The 15597-nt window shown below is 39.3% G+C and overlaps 2 protein-coding genes across 2 annotated transcripts in view; both read right to left on the bottom strand.

The window, feature by feature from the left end:
• myo1f (myosin IF) overlaps positions 1 to 3787 on the bottom strand; it is a 21774-nt gene extending 17987 nt beyond the window's left edge. The window contains exon 1 of the mRNA XM_034880738.1: positions 3573 to 3787. Coding sequence (XP_034736629.1) covers positions 3573 to 3575 — 3 coding nt within the window. The 5' untranslated portion in view covers positions 3576 to 3787. The remainder of the gene's footprint in view (positions 1 to 3572) is intronic.
• Positions 3788 to 4634: 847 nt separating this feature from the next.
• Positions 4635 to 15597, bottom strand: part of adamts10 (ADAM metallopeptidase with thrombospondin type 1 motif, 10) — a 43852-nt gene continuing 32889 nt past the window's right edge. Inside the window, exons 18-26 of the mRNA XM_034882154.1 lie at positions 12662 to 12742; positions 12049 to 12212; positions 11617 to 11743; positions 10330 to 10459; positions 9789 to 9993; positions 8889 to 9065; positions 8639 to 8804; positions 8035 to 8094; positions 4635 to 7924 (exon numbers count right to left, since the gene is read on the bottom strand). Coding sequence (XP_034738045.1) covers positions 7815 to 7924; positions 8035 to 8094; positions 8639 to 8804; positions 8889 to 9065; positions 9789 to 9993; positions 10330 to 10459; positions 11617 to 11743; positions 12049 to 12212; positions 12662 to 12742 — 1220 coding nt within the window. The 3' untranslated portion in view covers positions 4635 to 7814. The remainder of the gene's footprint in view (positions 7925 to 8034; positions 8095 to 8638; positions 8805 to 8888; positions 9066 to 9788; positions 9994 to 10329; positions 10460 to 11616; positions 11744 to 12048; positions 12213 to 12661; positions 12743 to 15597) is intronic.

The following is a 15597-nucleotide window of genomic DNA, read 5'->3' on the forward strand; positions in this document are numbered from 1 at the left end:
ATAGATAGATAGATAGATAGATAGATAGATAGATAGATAGATAGATAGGTAGATCGATAGATAGATAGATAGATAGATCGATAGATCGATAGATAGATAGATAGATAGATAGATAGGTAGATCGGTAGATCGATAGATCAATAGATAGATAGATAGATAGATAGATAGATAGGTAGATCGACAGATCGATAGATAGATAGGTAGATCGATAGATCGATAGATAGATAGATCGATAGATAGATAGATAGATAGGTAGATCGATAGATAGATAGATAGATAGATGGATAGGTAGATCGATAGATCGATAGATAGATAGATAGATAGATAGATAGATAGATAGATAGATAGATAGATAGATAGATAGGTAGATCGATAGATCGATAGATAGATAGATAGATAGATAGATAGATAGATAGATAGATAGATAGATAGATAGATAGATAGATACATAGATACATAGATAGATAGGTAGATCGATATGGACAACAAAAACAAACTACCAAAAAACAAAGAACAAAACAAGAACAACAAAAAGAATAAAAACAAAAAAACAAAAACAAACAAACAAACCAAATAGAAAGAAAAAATAAAGAAACAAACAAAAGAAAAAGAAAGAAAAAGAAAGACAAAGAACGAAAGAGAAAAAAACACTGAGGACTACACTGTACTCTACAACCTCTAATGAAAAAGGTAAATGACAGAGACATGTTTGGCATCAGTACAGATGTGTTTTAAAAATGTAACCAACTGTGGCCGCCAATTAAGGAAGCTGAGGCTGGTCGCCGAGCAACAGGTCACAAATGAGGTGAGCTCATTTTGTATGTGGGACATTTTTAGAGAAGCACCACCAAACTTAGTGTTGTGTCTGACTGTGTACGGTACCTGATCACAACAACAAAGACAGCTCCATCTTAATGATTGTTGGGTTGTGAAACGATGTCTGCGTAAACCTATTGTTTCTTGTGACCAGACAGACTGCTTTCTGTTGACACCTCCTTACAGAACTATGAGAGGAAGTAGTCTCTTTTTGTCTTAGTTTTCCCTAAAAGTTGCTGGTCTGTTTGATGTGTGAAGTGTGACAGCTCTTGTCACTGGCGAGGTGGTTAGGCCGTGGTCTAGGACTTCCACATACAGAAACTTACAGGTACACAATGCATGCTGCAACTCAGACCCACAGTCACCCGAAGAAAGAAATCATACTATGACGTTGTAAAGAAAAGAGCTTCAGATTATAACAAACATTTAAACTTTTGTTTCACTTTGGTGCAGGTGTTGTTAGCATCATAGTCATCCAACATCACTTCCAGCTGATGCAGCAAAAGTTTGACACGTTTAGATGTTTTCTTTCACTTTATTTTCCTTCTTTTGTATTTCCTTTGTTACATTCTACAAACAAACCTTATTAAAAATCTTCAAGAACTTAAGTGTAATATAACCACTAACCTCGCAATAAAAATACTTAAATTTCTGGAATTACCATAAAAAAGAAGACATCTTAAACCTAGCACATCGGTACAAACTTGCGTTGTGCAACATGCAAGCATACTGAAAATGTCCGACTAAGTTTAAGTTTTGAAGATGCAACAGACATCTTTATAAAACTCATTCAATAAAAGACATAACATGTACTGTATAAAGTCTACATAATAAACAGTAGGCTACATGTGATGTGTGGTGTCATTCAGCGGGATTGTAAATCTAATTAAAACGTTTACTACAGCTTTCATTCTCTCTGGGCTGAATTACAGAAAGAGTGTCTTATAGATTCAAATGATATACAGTTTTAGTCTATATTTTTTTATTATTTATACAAAAATCCAAAGATCAAAACCGTCAGTGCGTTTCTTCTTCTCTCAGTATTTTTTGACTTCTGTGGCTCTTAGTCCAAAGTCTAATACATATGTACCTCCTAATAAAACTATGCTATATTAAAAATGACTCACATATATATATATATATATATATGTAGTTTCATTAATAAAAAAAGCCACATAATTTCCTAAAATAGCGGGGCACTGTAGTTTTTAGTGAATGTTACTCAAATGATAGTAAATAGTACGTTTGCTGGGGTTAATTTTCTGCAGTGGATTAATACACATTTTGAGTATTTCTTGCAACCGGATGGTGTTTGTGGGATTAACTCAAAATAAACTACATTACCCATGCTTATTGTAATGTAGGAACATGTCACTAACTGCAACCATGTGTTTAATTGATTGTTTTTAAGTTTTTAGACAAGTTTTATTGGTTTGGCATAGTCCGTACTGATATAAAGCACGTAGTAAATAAATCTTAGTTTTAATTGTGTGGACTTTGTGAAAGGACGTGAAAATTAATAAAAATATTACACAAAGTTTAATGCAGGTATCATTTTTCGGTGAAAAATGGCCAGTGGACTGTGATATAGCTTTAAAGAAGAGAAGAGAACGCTAACAAAATGCCTGTGAACTCTGCGAAATTGCGGTTCTGGCAGAGGTGAGACCAGCCAAGATCTTAATACCTCGCTGCATCAAACCGGAACTTTCTGCACAGTTATGGGAAGAAAAAAAAAACAATGCTGTGTGAGCTGACCCTTTAACACCAACCACACTCCTCAGCAGTTATTTCTGTCTGAGACGCTGTAGTGTACAAGCAGCCTTCTCAGGTCAGGTTCTTCTTTAAATACACCCTTGCCAGCATCATCTTGTAACTCTTATTTTGAAAGGAAAATAGCTTATTGATCATGGTACAACTGTTCAAAAATATAAAGGTGTTTAAGGTTAGAGTTAAAACACTGGCAGAAACATTTATTTGCACATTTTGGATATCTTCACCCTTAAGACTACTAAATAAATATAAGAGACCTTTGCCTGAACGTTATGACTTCAACAATAGATTGCATGAGTTTGAGGACCACTCTGCGTGTGAGGAGGAAGTGTTGTGACAGAAACTACAGGCCTCCCCTGTAGTCCACTTCCCCCTCTCACACCTCATCTCTGTCTCTTGTGAAACTCTAGAAACTTTGTACATGCTACCGGTTCTCTTCCTGCAACTGCCTTACCGTGTTTTCAGCACTACATGAGATACACCTTGTAAATAGAGATTACACTATAACTCAATAACTTCCTATATGTATCAATATGTTCAGGATAATACATTAACCTGCTGATTTTAACATGAACACCCTCATTACACGTAACATGTACATGTTTGTATACAATTTGAATCAAAATTTCACAAGTCCAAATCTTCATTTTAATCTAAGATGTGATCATAAATCAAAGTAACACAACAATGCAATTAATGTATTTGAGCTGCCTTGAGTCTCAATGAAAGGATTCATCCTGAAAAAGAGGAAATTCTCTCTGCTGCTGCTGCTGCTGTGAGGCAGCTGAATTTCTCTGACAGATGACCTTCTAAGAAACGCTATCCCATCGTTCATCATGTCACAACTGACTTCAAAGCGTGAAATACCCTTTTCTGGCCTAACAAATGGAAACTACTGAAATGAAATGCAATGCATTGTGAGCTGGTGTAACTTTTACACACAGAAATTTGTGTGAGAGATAGCAAATGAAGGTGTTGTACCATACCATCGTTCTAGCGGGCCTCCTCTCGTCCTCAGATGTCCACTGTCCAGTGAGTGGGTTTATTTGTGTGGTGTTAAAATCCACAGTCCTCAGGCTGCAGCCATCACACAGCAGTCAGACAGTCAGAGCCAAGAGCAGCGTGCGAGCTATTCAAAAAGCTACTTCCTCCCACTCCCACAGATGTGTTGTGTGAAACAAGAACTGTGCACACACACACACACACACACACACACACACACACACACACTTCTGTATTTCTGTCATATTTAAAGTTATCAGAGCGGAGATGACTTAATGACCTAACGGGCTTGTGACAGCGTCGGTATCAGCAGATATAAAGGTTTAACCGCACAATTAGTCAATCCAATTCATCTTGCTGGCAGCAGACAATATTTTGATGGTATTAACAACTTCACAGTGATAATTATCTTCAATCTGTTGCCAAATGATGGTGTTTCAGTTGAGAGTTGCCGGCTCCACCCAGGCTGTGGTTAGTGTCATCAGAAAGACTGCAGTGCTCCAAACACCCATAATAACTGATGTAGGTTCACACATAGGTGGAGGGTACAATGTGGTGACAAGTGTGTGTGTGTGTCTGTGGGTGTAAGGTGATGTCAAACTGTGTTGTTTTTGCCGTTTCATGTTATTTTGCTTGAATTTTGAGTTCTCAAGCACATACTGTATAGTCAGAACAGTCTTTTAAGGCTGCTTTTTGGGATGCTTAATTCAAATATGAGGTTTCTGGGAGTATAACTCTTGTAAGGAGGGTAGAATAGAGCATAAAGCTAAAAAAATTAAAAGTACACACTCACATGTACATGCACTCACACAGTATCCCGGCACACCAACTGTCCAGTTTTTTGTCATCAAAGTCCGATCAACAAGGGATGTCTCAGAGCCTCCTTCAGACAAAAGGAAGAAGTTCTTGCTACTGTCGCATCCAGAAATAGATCAGTGATGATCTCAACCCCTGTCTGGATGCTGAAGTGTGTTATTTTAGCACAAGTAAGTTGAGGACAGAAAAACACAAATGACACAATCCCATTTCTTAGAATCAACAATGCATCATGTTTAATCAATTTAATATTTCCTTTTAAAAAGATGTACATGTGGGACAAACAGATTCATTTTCTATAGTATATTGAACAACATACAGTACATGTCATGTTATAATTATCATGTGACAAAACAAAACAACAATTACCGGTACTGTCCCTCTTATTTACTCAGATAAAACAGGCTCACTTCTCAGTGTGAACCTTTATTATAGGCACAGGTAGATATAGAGAAAATAAAATGTTTTTCAGACACTAAAACAAGAACTATTATCTGAAACTTTATGTGCAACTGATAAATGATACAAAAAGTGTTTCAACATGTTCAATCATGAAAAACTGCAGGGGTGAAGTTAGCCTAACACTGATGGCATACACCGCACAAAAACTTTAAATTAAATAACGTTTCTATGCCCCACGTGGATGGATTGGCAGTCTGTTTGAGACCCTCACACTATCTGAGTACCGAACATTTGTTAAGGCGTTCCCAAAACCTAAATATTTGTTTATGCTGCCCAAATAAAATTATTTTTACAATCCAAAAATGTTTAAGATGTTTAGAGCACTGGGAAATATCAATATCTGTACAGTGCCCCTTCAGAATTTGCTATGGTATTTGACATAATTCTAAAAAGTGGATGGTGATTTTGAGGCACTACTGGCCATATTAACCAGGTCAGGGAGTGTACATTAAAAGCTTATATTCTGATAGAAATGAACAAAGGAACCCAAAGATGATGGCTTGTGGGTGAGGGGTCCTGCTCTGCAGATTTGTATTGTTACAACAGGCTCAAATTCCTTTCTGAATAATTAAAAGCACAACTGTTAAAATGATAACATTTACAACAACAGTGAACTAATAGCACCAATCCAAACCAAAGCACCACAATAAAACAAAACAAAACACATTGCAGTTTATCCCCAAAAAGACTAACTGTAGTTTTGTCTCTTTACAATGAAATGATGTGACATGTAGTGTTACACAGAGCTGCTTCTAGCAGTGTTCAGTGTGAACGTTTGTGAAGTCACCGGCCACAACAGAACACAGTGGACGCCATAGTGATGACTGATCTGTTGAGCCTCTGAGGCTATTTCTAAAAGTATTCAGGATTGGGAAACAGCTGAAACAGCTATTTAAAAAATATGTGTCATTAAAAAAATCTTCAATAAAATCAGCGCTACACAAATGCACGTTTCCTGTTCAATGAATGGAAATCTGTGACCTTTAGGGTGACATATCCCATCACTATCTTTAGGGCAATAGTTGACATTGGTTTGTACAGCGGTTTTGGGCTTTTTGAGAATCCAGCACACAGCTTTACGCGGACTGTGTTGATTCATAAAAGCAACTATAGTCAATATTTATATAATACCAATGTCTGAAATGAGAATGTGAAAGGGGTTCCTCATAGTGATGAACTTGAAGAGAATTATCACCTGAATTTGCAGCTCCCCTTGAATTTTTGGTGCTTCATAGTAAGTTTGTAATTGTTTAGCTGTTCAGCCCACAACTTTACAGTTTTTGGTTTACTCTCATTGAGTCATTTTCAATTGCAGCAAGCAGCTGTTTTCTAAGAAAAATCACTGTACACTACCTGCTTAGCAGCAAACAGCAACCAGAGAATAGTAATTGAACATAGTGTAGCATTTAGCAGCTAAAGAGACCGATATTTCTATCAGGAGTTGGTAGAGACCAAAACAAAGCTCAAACAGAGTGAATATTGACTTATATTCATCAGGTGGACACAAACATGACTCCAAATGAATGTTGCAACCACTCAGCAACTACATGTTCAAACAAAATCAGCTATTATCACACTGGCAGATTAGTTTAAATGACAATTTTCTAGTTTAATAATCTGTTTAATAATCTTGAATAATCTGTGTCAGAAATCTTTCCACAGCAGGCTTAATGATGATTTCTGACTGAATACATCAGATCTGTGCCACAAAGAAATGAGATATTTTATGGGTGTGTAAATCCATCCTCAGATTAGCACTCTTACTATGAAATCTATAAAATGCTGTTCTTCACTCCTCTTCACTGGCCCTATTCCTGCTGGCAAAGCTGACTCAACTGTGTCTCACTGTGCACAGTGTTTCCAGTCATAGTAAAAGTTACTAGCACTGTAGATTGAGTGGTAACATGTGACAACCCCCCCCCCCCCCCCCCCCCCCCCCCCCATAAAAAAAACAAAACAAAACAAAAAAAAGGCCCTGTGCTGAGGGATTTTCAGATAATGACACTGAGCCGAGCTGCCGCAGACACAAAAAGCAATCCTACAATCTAAAAATGTCCTGGTTAGTCAGCACTGGCTTTGCTCACATCACCAAGTGTCTTCATGTGTCTTGTGAAGCTTGAAGCTCTGTTTTACTGCAGAGGTGATAACATTTAAGCAAACTAACCGAAATGGCAAGAATAAGGCAGGTTCACTACAGTGAGACATTTATAGATTCCATAGAGACATCAAGTCAAATCAACACAAACATAAGACACACAAGACCTCAGACTGCTGACACTTTGTGCAAATCAAACTCTGCTCATACTTCAGCTGAATAACAGCGAGGACTTCATGAATATGTTGATACGGAACAAAGCAATGGCATAAAAACAATGTGGTCAAGTAACAACTATTAGATAACATAGAAACAAATCTTTCATTTTATAGCATGAGATATTCCTTTTCATGGGCGAAGATTTCTGGCATATCATTTGTTTTACAAAGTGGATTTTTTAAATTCGCAACTAAACAAATATCACCTGTTCACATACAGGTTTAAGAGAGTACTGCGACCAGCCCTGCAGCCAAAGAGAAATATAGTAGCACCAAAATATTACAACAAAGGGATCATTAGAAAGATGGAGGGAAGTTACTCTCTCCCTCTCTCTGTCTCTCCAGGTTTCTGCAGCCCTCCCTCCAGTGGAATGTAAAACTCAGCTCAGGCTGTTATGGCCCAGCTTGGCCCGGAGAGGCGTCTGGTTTGTGCTGGATCCTGGCTGGAAAATTGGTCCCTCTTTAACAGTAACAGGACCAGGTGTCAGTCCGACAGCATTCCAGCTCGATCTCTCACCCCTCTGATAGAGGTAGTGGGAGGGCTGCTGTTACAAGGCTCAGTGGGAGGGGTTCAGGGTTACTGTGAGTGTGTACAGGACCCAGAGAGCGGACGCTGTGAGCTTCACGTTGTCAGGTCAGTGGCCCTGGCAGGTCTTGCAGCACATTTGTCTGAAATATGGCCTGCTGCAGAACTTGAACCTAAGCACCAGGGGGCAGTAGGCCACAGTGTTCACATCTTTACACTCTGCAGGAAAGACAGACATGAAGCAGCCTGATCAATGCATTACAATTACCTTTTTAGAAACTGTACAGGATTTCAATAAAAAAAACAAGAATATTATCATTGTTATGCACCTTTATTGCTCAGACTTATACGACTTGTATGGAATGACATAAATCCTCCCGGCATTTGGCCTGTGGATTAAATGATTAATTAATGAATTACTTAATTAACTTCTTGATAATTGAGAATATCAGATATGCCACATTTTGTATATAAAATGTAATGGAATGCAATAAAAAAGTTGAATTATTCTGTATGCGTACATACATCATAGATAATGTATGTAGAAGTCCATTGGAGTTGGGTTAGAAATGTTTAAACGTATTCATTTGTAAATTCAAAAAATGTATGTCAACTGTAGACAACGAGAAAAGGCCAACAACCGAATTAGTCACTGCTATCTGATTACAAAGACAGATTTCACAAGCTCCATTGGCTTCTCAAACTTTTATATTTACTACATTTTGAGTGAGACATTTTTAAGTTTGATGACATCCAATTCATGAAAATTGAAATTAAATTAAATTTAAAGCATAGGTTTAACAAATCTGTGGATTTTAAACTTGTATTCACAATTAGCATGACATCTTGTTACATTGCAAACTCTTAGTGGGAAATGGTTCTATAATGTTCTTTCAGTGACATATGAAGAGGAGCAATGATTTGACCTCTTACCTTCAGGGTTGTCTGTACTGATGGGCAGATTGAGGTCACATTTGCTCTTGCACTGCTGCATCCCTGCTGGCCTCTGATGTTCAAGACACTCGTTGGATGGCTGGCGGGAGGGGGTCAGACACTGCACCGAACGCATCTCCTGACCCAGACCACACTTGGCAGAACACTATGAACAAAACAGACACTGAGTTGTATAAAGTCCCAGTAGTACCAGGAAGAGGAACAAAAATAAACCAAAAGCCTGTAGTACCTCTCCCCAGGGACCCGTCACCCACTGAGGGGGAGGGCAGCGCTGCAGGTTACAGCGTACCCTGGAGGTGGGCCGGCCATGTTTAGGGCACTTGGACTCTGGTAGGTTGTCACCGCTCTCCCCGCTCTTACACAAGACCACACGGTGCCTGTAGCCAGGACCACAGCTGGGCGTACACTGCAGACAGAGCAAGAGACAAAGCAGGACAGAGAAAAAACATCAAGCGGGAGGGCAGGGAGATAAAAGCGATGGGAGGGTGCAGCGGGGGGTCACTGCGGTCATAAGCATGCAAAAAGAAATCTTCTTAATCCACTCAACAGAGGGCAGCAGCTGTATAGGAAAGTCAAGAGCCAGCTTAGTTCCCTTAAACAGCTGGACATAATTCCTCTTGTGAGTGTGCCATTGCTACATTAGACAAGACGTCAGAGAATAGTTGAACATTGCAGTGCTTCTGAGGCCATTTAACTTGGTTTCAATTCATCCTTAACTGTGACAACAGAGTTTAGATGCAGGAACAAAGTGGGATTTGAGATGAAGTTTTCAGCCCTGTTGTAAAAAGTCCTTAAAGTACAGTTTACATGTCTGCAAGGACATAGGAGACATTCAAAATACGAGTCAGAATTAAAGGTTCCCATATGACAGGTGTAGCAATCTGTATTCATGACTTCAACAACACTTTTAGGGTGATGCATTTGTCTGCTCCGTGTCCCTATTGTGTATTCCATGGTTTAAGTTCTCCTACTTTCTCCTGGCAGATGTTTGGGTTTCTTAGGTTCAAGTGGAAAATAAGCCATTGCTCAATCTGTAAGCAATTCGGTACAATGTATAGGTTCAAATTCAGCTGAGTTTACTAAAAACAGAAACTACATGCAAGATGAGAGACCTCTGACGTCTGCCTACCTCGGACCAGTCTAGGGCCAGCCACTCAGGGGGGCAGCTTTGGTTTCTGCAGGGCTCAGTGGGGGAAGGGCGTTGGGTTGTACATGCTGAGTCGTCCAGGACCTTCTCCTCCGTCACAGAGATCCTCCTTTTACATAACACCTCCCGTGTCCGCAGGCCGCCATTACAGCTGCGACTGCACTCTGACCATTCTCCTGTCCACCAGCTAGCAGCAGAGAGGGGCCTTTTTATTGTTTTCATTACATAATATAGTGTGGAAATCATACTGTACAAACAGGAATTACAAGTAGGAATAGAAAAGCCCACCATCCAAAATTGGATAACAGCATTACAGTTAAAAATACACACAAAAGCGAACAAAAAAGTGTATAAGATTTAATAAAGATAAACATTGTAATGAATAAATGAGAATGTGCCTAAAGACTAATTATGCAGAATATACAGAAATCTGACATCCAATGCCTCCAAACCTGAATTAAGATAAAACATTTGTCTTTTGTATTCCATTTGAAGAAAATCTTATCAAAAAGAGACTACTCACGACGGAGAGCACGGCTCAGTATTGCAGGTTCTCCTCTTCTCTTTGGGTTTGTTTTTCTTGTCACAGAAGTGGTTGTAGATGACTGAATGATCTGCCTGCTTCCTACAAACCACCTGCTGTGTCTGCACACCTGACCACAGTTGAAACAACAAGAGACAAACATACAAAAAGATGTTAGACTTGAAATGGGAGAGAGAAGGGCAATGACATGCAGCAAAGGGCCGCAGGTCGGAGTGGAACCCGCGGCCACTACGTTAAGGACTAAGCCTCTTTATATGGACACACACTCTACCAGGTAGGCTACCCAGGCACCCACATCACAACATCTTCAAAAAGAATACATTTAGGAGTTCACGTTTTTTTCATCATATTTTGCAGTTAACTGGCAGTTACAATAAATGTTGTATCCCCCAAATGAGCAACTAATGTTCAGCAATGAGCATCACCAAAATGGGGAGAATGAATGTCTGGTATTTAATGTTTTAATTTTCATCTATTCATATATCATGTTCATTTGAACATCAAAACAAAAGCTCTGTAAATGAGCCAGTAAATAAAATGCACAAAACTAGTACTGCATATCTGCTGTATCTATGATTTTAATTACAATTACTTTTTCCCTTCAGATTGTTTATAGATAGCTAAGGTTCCAACCGCACACACAGACAGAAAACCATCAATTAAGGATTCAACCTAATGGCTCGTTGTCTAAAATTATTTCATAAAATCCCCTTTCTTTTTAATTGCCACTAAATGTTCTTGCTCTCTAAATGTTCACCCCCCATGTTCAGAGCCTCCTCTCCACACTATGCCAAGTGAAAGGATTTATTTCTCAGAGGAGAAAATCAGCCCTTATCAGGTAAAGCAACATGGATCATTAACTCACAAAGGGCCAGAGAGGAACAGGGAGATTGGCTCTGTGTAATATCTCCAAAGTCTCAGAGCCTGTTAGCTGCTCAAACGCCTGAACATGGACTCCACAAACACTCTAGTCCCATGACAAAAGTTCACCAAATAGAAGTTTAAGTCATTTCATCCTTAAACTTTATGTGACATCTGCCCCAAGTGAGTAGGTTTAATCACGATGCAGGAACACACATTATCACACAATTACATCATAGCCTTGAGGTTAGGCATGTAGTGGTTTTTAAACCTTATGGTTAGTTTCCAGGAAATGAATGTATGTCAATGCAATGTCCTCCTGACACAGTTTGCATTTTTGTGTGTGTTCGCGTGTGTGTATGTGTGTTTCTGTGCGTGCATGCATGCACGCGAGTGTGTGTATACCTCCAGCGCAGAGAGCTGAGCAGCGTGACCAGGAGTTGTAGTGCCAGGCAAAGCCCGTCAGAGGTTCCTTGTTCAGTGGGGGGTTGAAGCGATAGTGGATCCCTGGGTTCTCCTCCCGCACAAGCACCTAAACATACAACCCAAACATTTAACACGACATGATGATGGAACTTTTGTTGACATGTTTATTAAAGACTGTTGTGGGCTTTCTTTCCAACTCTGAGTAAAACAGCAACACGCACAACACTTGCTTTGTCTCCATTGTGATGCAGCAATTAATTCCCCCAAAGATCCATTTCCAAAGGGCATTTGTGTCTTGAAAAAGGTCCCTGACCGAAACGTTTACCAACCAAATATAGCAATGCAGAGGTGACAAGTGTTCGCAGGATTTTTTTTTCCTTTTTCTTTGGAAATATTTCTTTCCATTCTTACCATGATAGTTAAGGTTATGTTTGTTGGCCCCAGAGCTTCAAGAGTTTCTGGTCCATCAGTGGGCCGCCTGTAGTGGAAGGTGGTACCTGCAACATCAAACCTGCGTGGCGTGTCAATGGTCAGCTTCCCGTTGATAAAGTACTGGTCCCCTTTACTCTTCAGCACTGGAACACAGAGCACAAGGAGAGGGACGTAGAAGGAGAAGAGTAGAGTAGAAGGAAGAAATAAATACACTAATGTTAAAAACGCATCTGAAGCATCATCATAAGAAGATTCCTGAAAAATGTTGAATTACAGAGTTAGATTAAACTAAGCTTTGTCTCAGAGATCATATAACATGTTAAACTGACATGGTCAACTCATCAAACTCTTGGTAAGATAACTCATTACTTATCATTTTTACGATATATAGTTGCACTCTTTCCCACTTTGTATTGCAACTGCTGCACAACACCTTCCCTTGGGATAGATACAGTTTTATCTTATCTTATAAAAACAACACAAAAAACAACACCACCAGTTAGTACATTAACAGCTTTGTGCTTACTGTTTTTGTTTAACTATTTACTTTGACAGGCAGTTACACTCAACATTAGCTTAAATATATTCTTACCCAGGTAGTTGAGGGATATGTTGAGCTCCTGTATGTGGATGAACACTGATCCTTTGGGAATTCTGACCACTTCTTCATAACCTTAGACACACAAAGTCAAAAAAGTAGTAAGTAGTGTTTAGCTCTGTGTTTAGCTCTGTGGGATGCCAATGGACTAAGCAGAGGCTTCAGATTCCAGCTGCATTCCTGGGCAGCCGGCCTCAGCTACTCAGCTCTTCGCTTGAGAGCGTGAACTGCGCCAAGGGCCGGCCTCTCATCTCTTTTTCTTTTTCTCTCTATTCCTGCCATCTGTTTTGGTCTCTTGTCCTGCACATTGCAGCTTTAAAAGTAAACTTTCACAATACATTTTTTTTAGCAAATAATGAACAAAAAGTAGACGGATGTTGTGGTTTTTGCTCCTCAAACTTTAAGTTGAACTTGACTATCCATGAACTTTAAAATCCCTAGACTGCAACTGAACTTTTAACATTTAAGTGTGGTTTGGCTTGGCATTTACTTCAGCATTAACATTTATATCAGCACCATCATCTCTCTCCCCTCTGCCTCCACTGGTTAGATATACAGTGTGGTAAAGATGATAAAATCATCTGACAACATTTTTGAGTAATAGTAACAAGTAACAAGCAAGTTTTTCTCAGGTGGAGTTGACCAAACTAAATATTTTGTAATAAAGAACACTAAGTTGTCATTTATTTTCTGAGCAATGTGATCCCATAGAAATCCCACCTCCGAACTTCACTTATGAGTTCTTCTTTACTCAGAGTGGTACAGCTGGATGCACCTGAAAACTTTTCCTAGTAAATTCTGGCTCAGACAGACGTGCCTTTTGTTTGCAGCAGCATGTTGTGTTCATTTGGACCAGTTCTCAGACCCCAAGCTTGACCAGCAACAAACCCCAAAAACTAATCAGTGACCAAATGACGCAGAAAACAAGAGAAAGAGATTTCTCCACATTGTGTTTGAAGATTAACATAAAACATAAGAGAGGTGAGATGATTGAGCAGAAGGAGTGGGAGGAAGAAGATCTGACTGGATTGCAGACAGGAAAAGTCACAAGAAAAAGCAACTCAGCTCAGCCACTGCAGCCCTGTAAATAACTCCAGCCTCATTAGAGGAAGAAGGAATAGAAAAAGCGCTTTGACCACAAGAGGAAAGGAAAGGTTTGGCTCGTGACCTCCATGTGGAGCTGTGTGAGGTGGGACTGACCCTGCTCTGGTCTTCTAGATGGAAGCTTTGAACATTAGAATGACAGAGTTTGAGGTTCTTGGCAAATGTGCGAGACAAGTGTAAACTTCTGTTAACATTCAAGGACCTGTGTAAACCTTAAGTAACCCCTCGTCTACCAGAGCCACAGGCTGGGCAGATAGCAATAGACTTTAAAGGACATTATTGCATTTAGACTGAGAACACAGAGCAATGATTAAATAACATCATTTAAAAATACAACAACTAAACTTTCTCTTTTCTGGGATGCAAGGAACTCCATTAGTCATTTATGTCATTTCCCCCATGTTTAACAAGGTATGTTTAATGGTTTGTCCTAATACCAGACCATGATTAAATCCCTTAAACATAATTGAAAAGCGCTGACTAAAGTCTTTTGAACTTCAGAAGAATAGTAAGCTTGTTATAGACACGGCTAAGTGATTCTACCATTCATGAATCGTTCTGTGTCCAGAATAAACCTCCAATCCCGGCCTCTGTTTGCTGAGAGATGAGACATTTTAACTCAAGTTAACTCAGTTTACTTAGGTTTTAAATGGCAAAAAAGCATTTGGGAAATCCTCATTATATGGCAAAAAGTATGTGGACAGTACTTTATAATACCTTGAACCCTGATTTGAGCCAGTCCTTCCCGCACATCATCAGTGCCAACCTCACTATCTTGCAGCCGAATGGGAACAAATCCCTGGAGCAAGTTCCAAAGTCTTGTAGAAAACCTTCCCAGAAGCTGTTGTAGCAGTATATAAATACGTATGGTCATGGATTTAGGTATTCAACAATCAAATATGGGTGTGATATTTAATGGCTGCACACTTGTGTCCATATATTGGGGCCAAAACAAAAAATGCATATTGTATGTTGAAAAAGTATAAACTCTAAAAATTTACATAATTAATTTATTGCTTGCACTGGTGGTGCCCAACTACTGCAATGCATGCTGGGATTGCAGCTCATTAAAGGAGTACTTTGTCACTAAACTATCTGATGCACAATGTCTTCTGTGGCCCTGGTGGGAGGTTTCAAAACTATTTTTGAAACATTACAAAATAATTCTGATGATGATGTGATAGGCTTGGAGACTACACATTTTTAACAAGAAGCTTACATTAAAAACTGCAGGCGTGGAGTTAGAAAGACATGAGCCTTTACCATGCACTAGTATTTACTAGGAGCCAGCATTTCTTTCTTTTCTAGTGTGACCCATACTAAGAAATATCAAAAAACATCAAGGAAATCTAAACCTTAACAATTCTTTTAATTGGTCTCTTGCAATTCCGTCAACCTTTATGGAAGTGCGATACTAAATCCCTGGAGCACCACTTTCAAAATATTACTGAGTGTGGATAACGTCCCAAGATCTCATAACACACAACTAAACAACCTACAATTCAACTGATGGATTTCTTTAGGCCAATGATAATGTCAGATATTTTGAGGGTAGTTGATAACTCAGCTGGGGTTTTCAGGCTGGCCTGGTCACTGTGGTGAAAAAAATAGCTGTCTGCTCAGGGTGCGTCCCTTCTGAGGAATCCTGGAAGGGGGTGAGTGGTGTTGACAGTTGGGTGAGAGCTCTGAAATTGGTTTTGCAGGGAAAAATGTAACCCAGAATGGATCCAAAACCAGCAATACCTCAAGCCACACTGGTCAGACCTCATCTAAATCTGTCTGCCACGTGTCCCTGGGTGGTAGATGGAGGTGTATATATATATACA

The sequence above is a fragment of the Etheostoma cragini genome, chromosome 9, assembly GCF_013103735.1.
Source record: "Etheostoma cragini isolate CJK2018 chromosome 9, CSU_Ecrag_1.0, whole genome shotgun sequence".
Classification (NCBI taxonomy): domain Eukaryota; kingdom Metazoa; phylum Chordata; class Actinopteri; order Perciformes; family Percidae; genus Etheostoma; species Etheostoma cragini.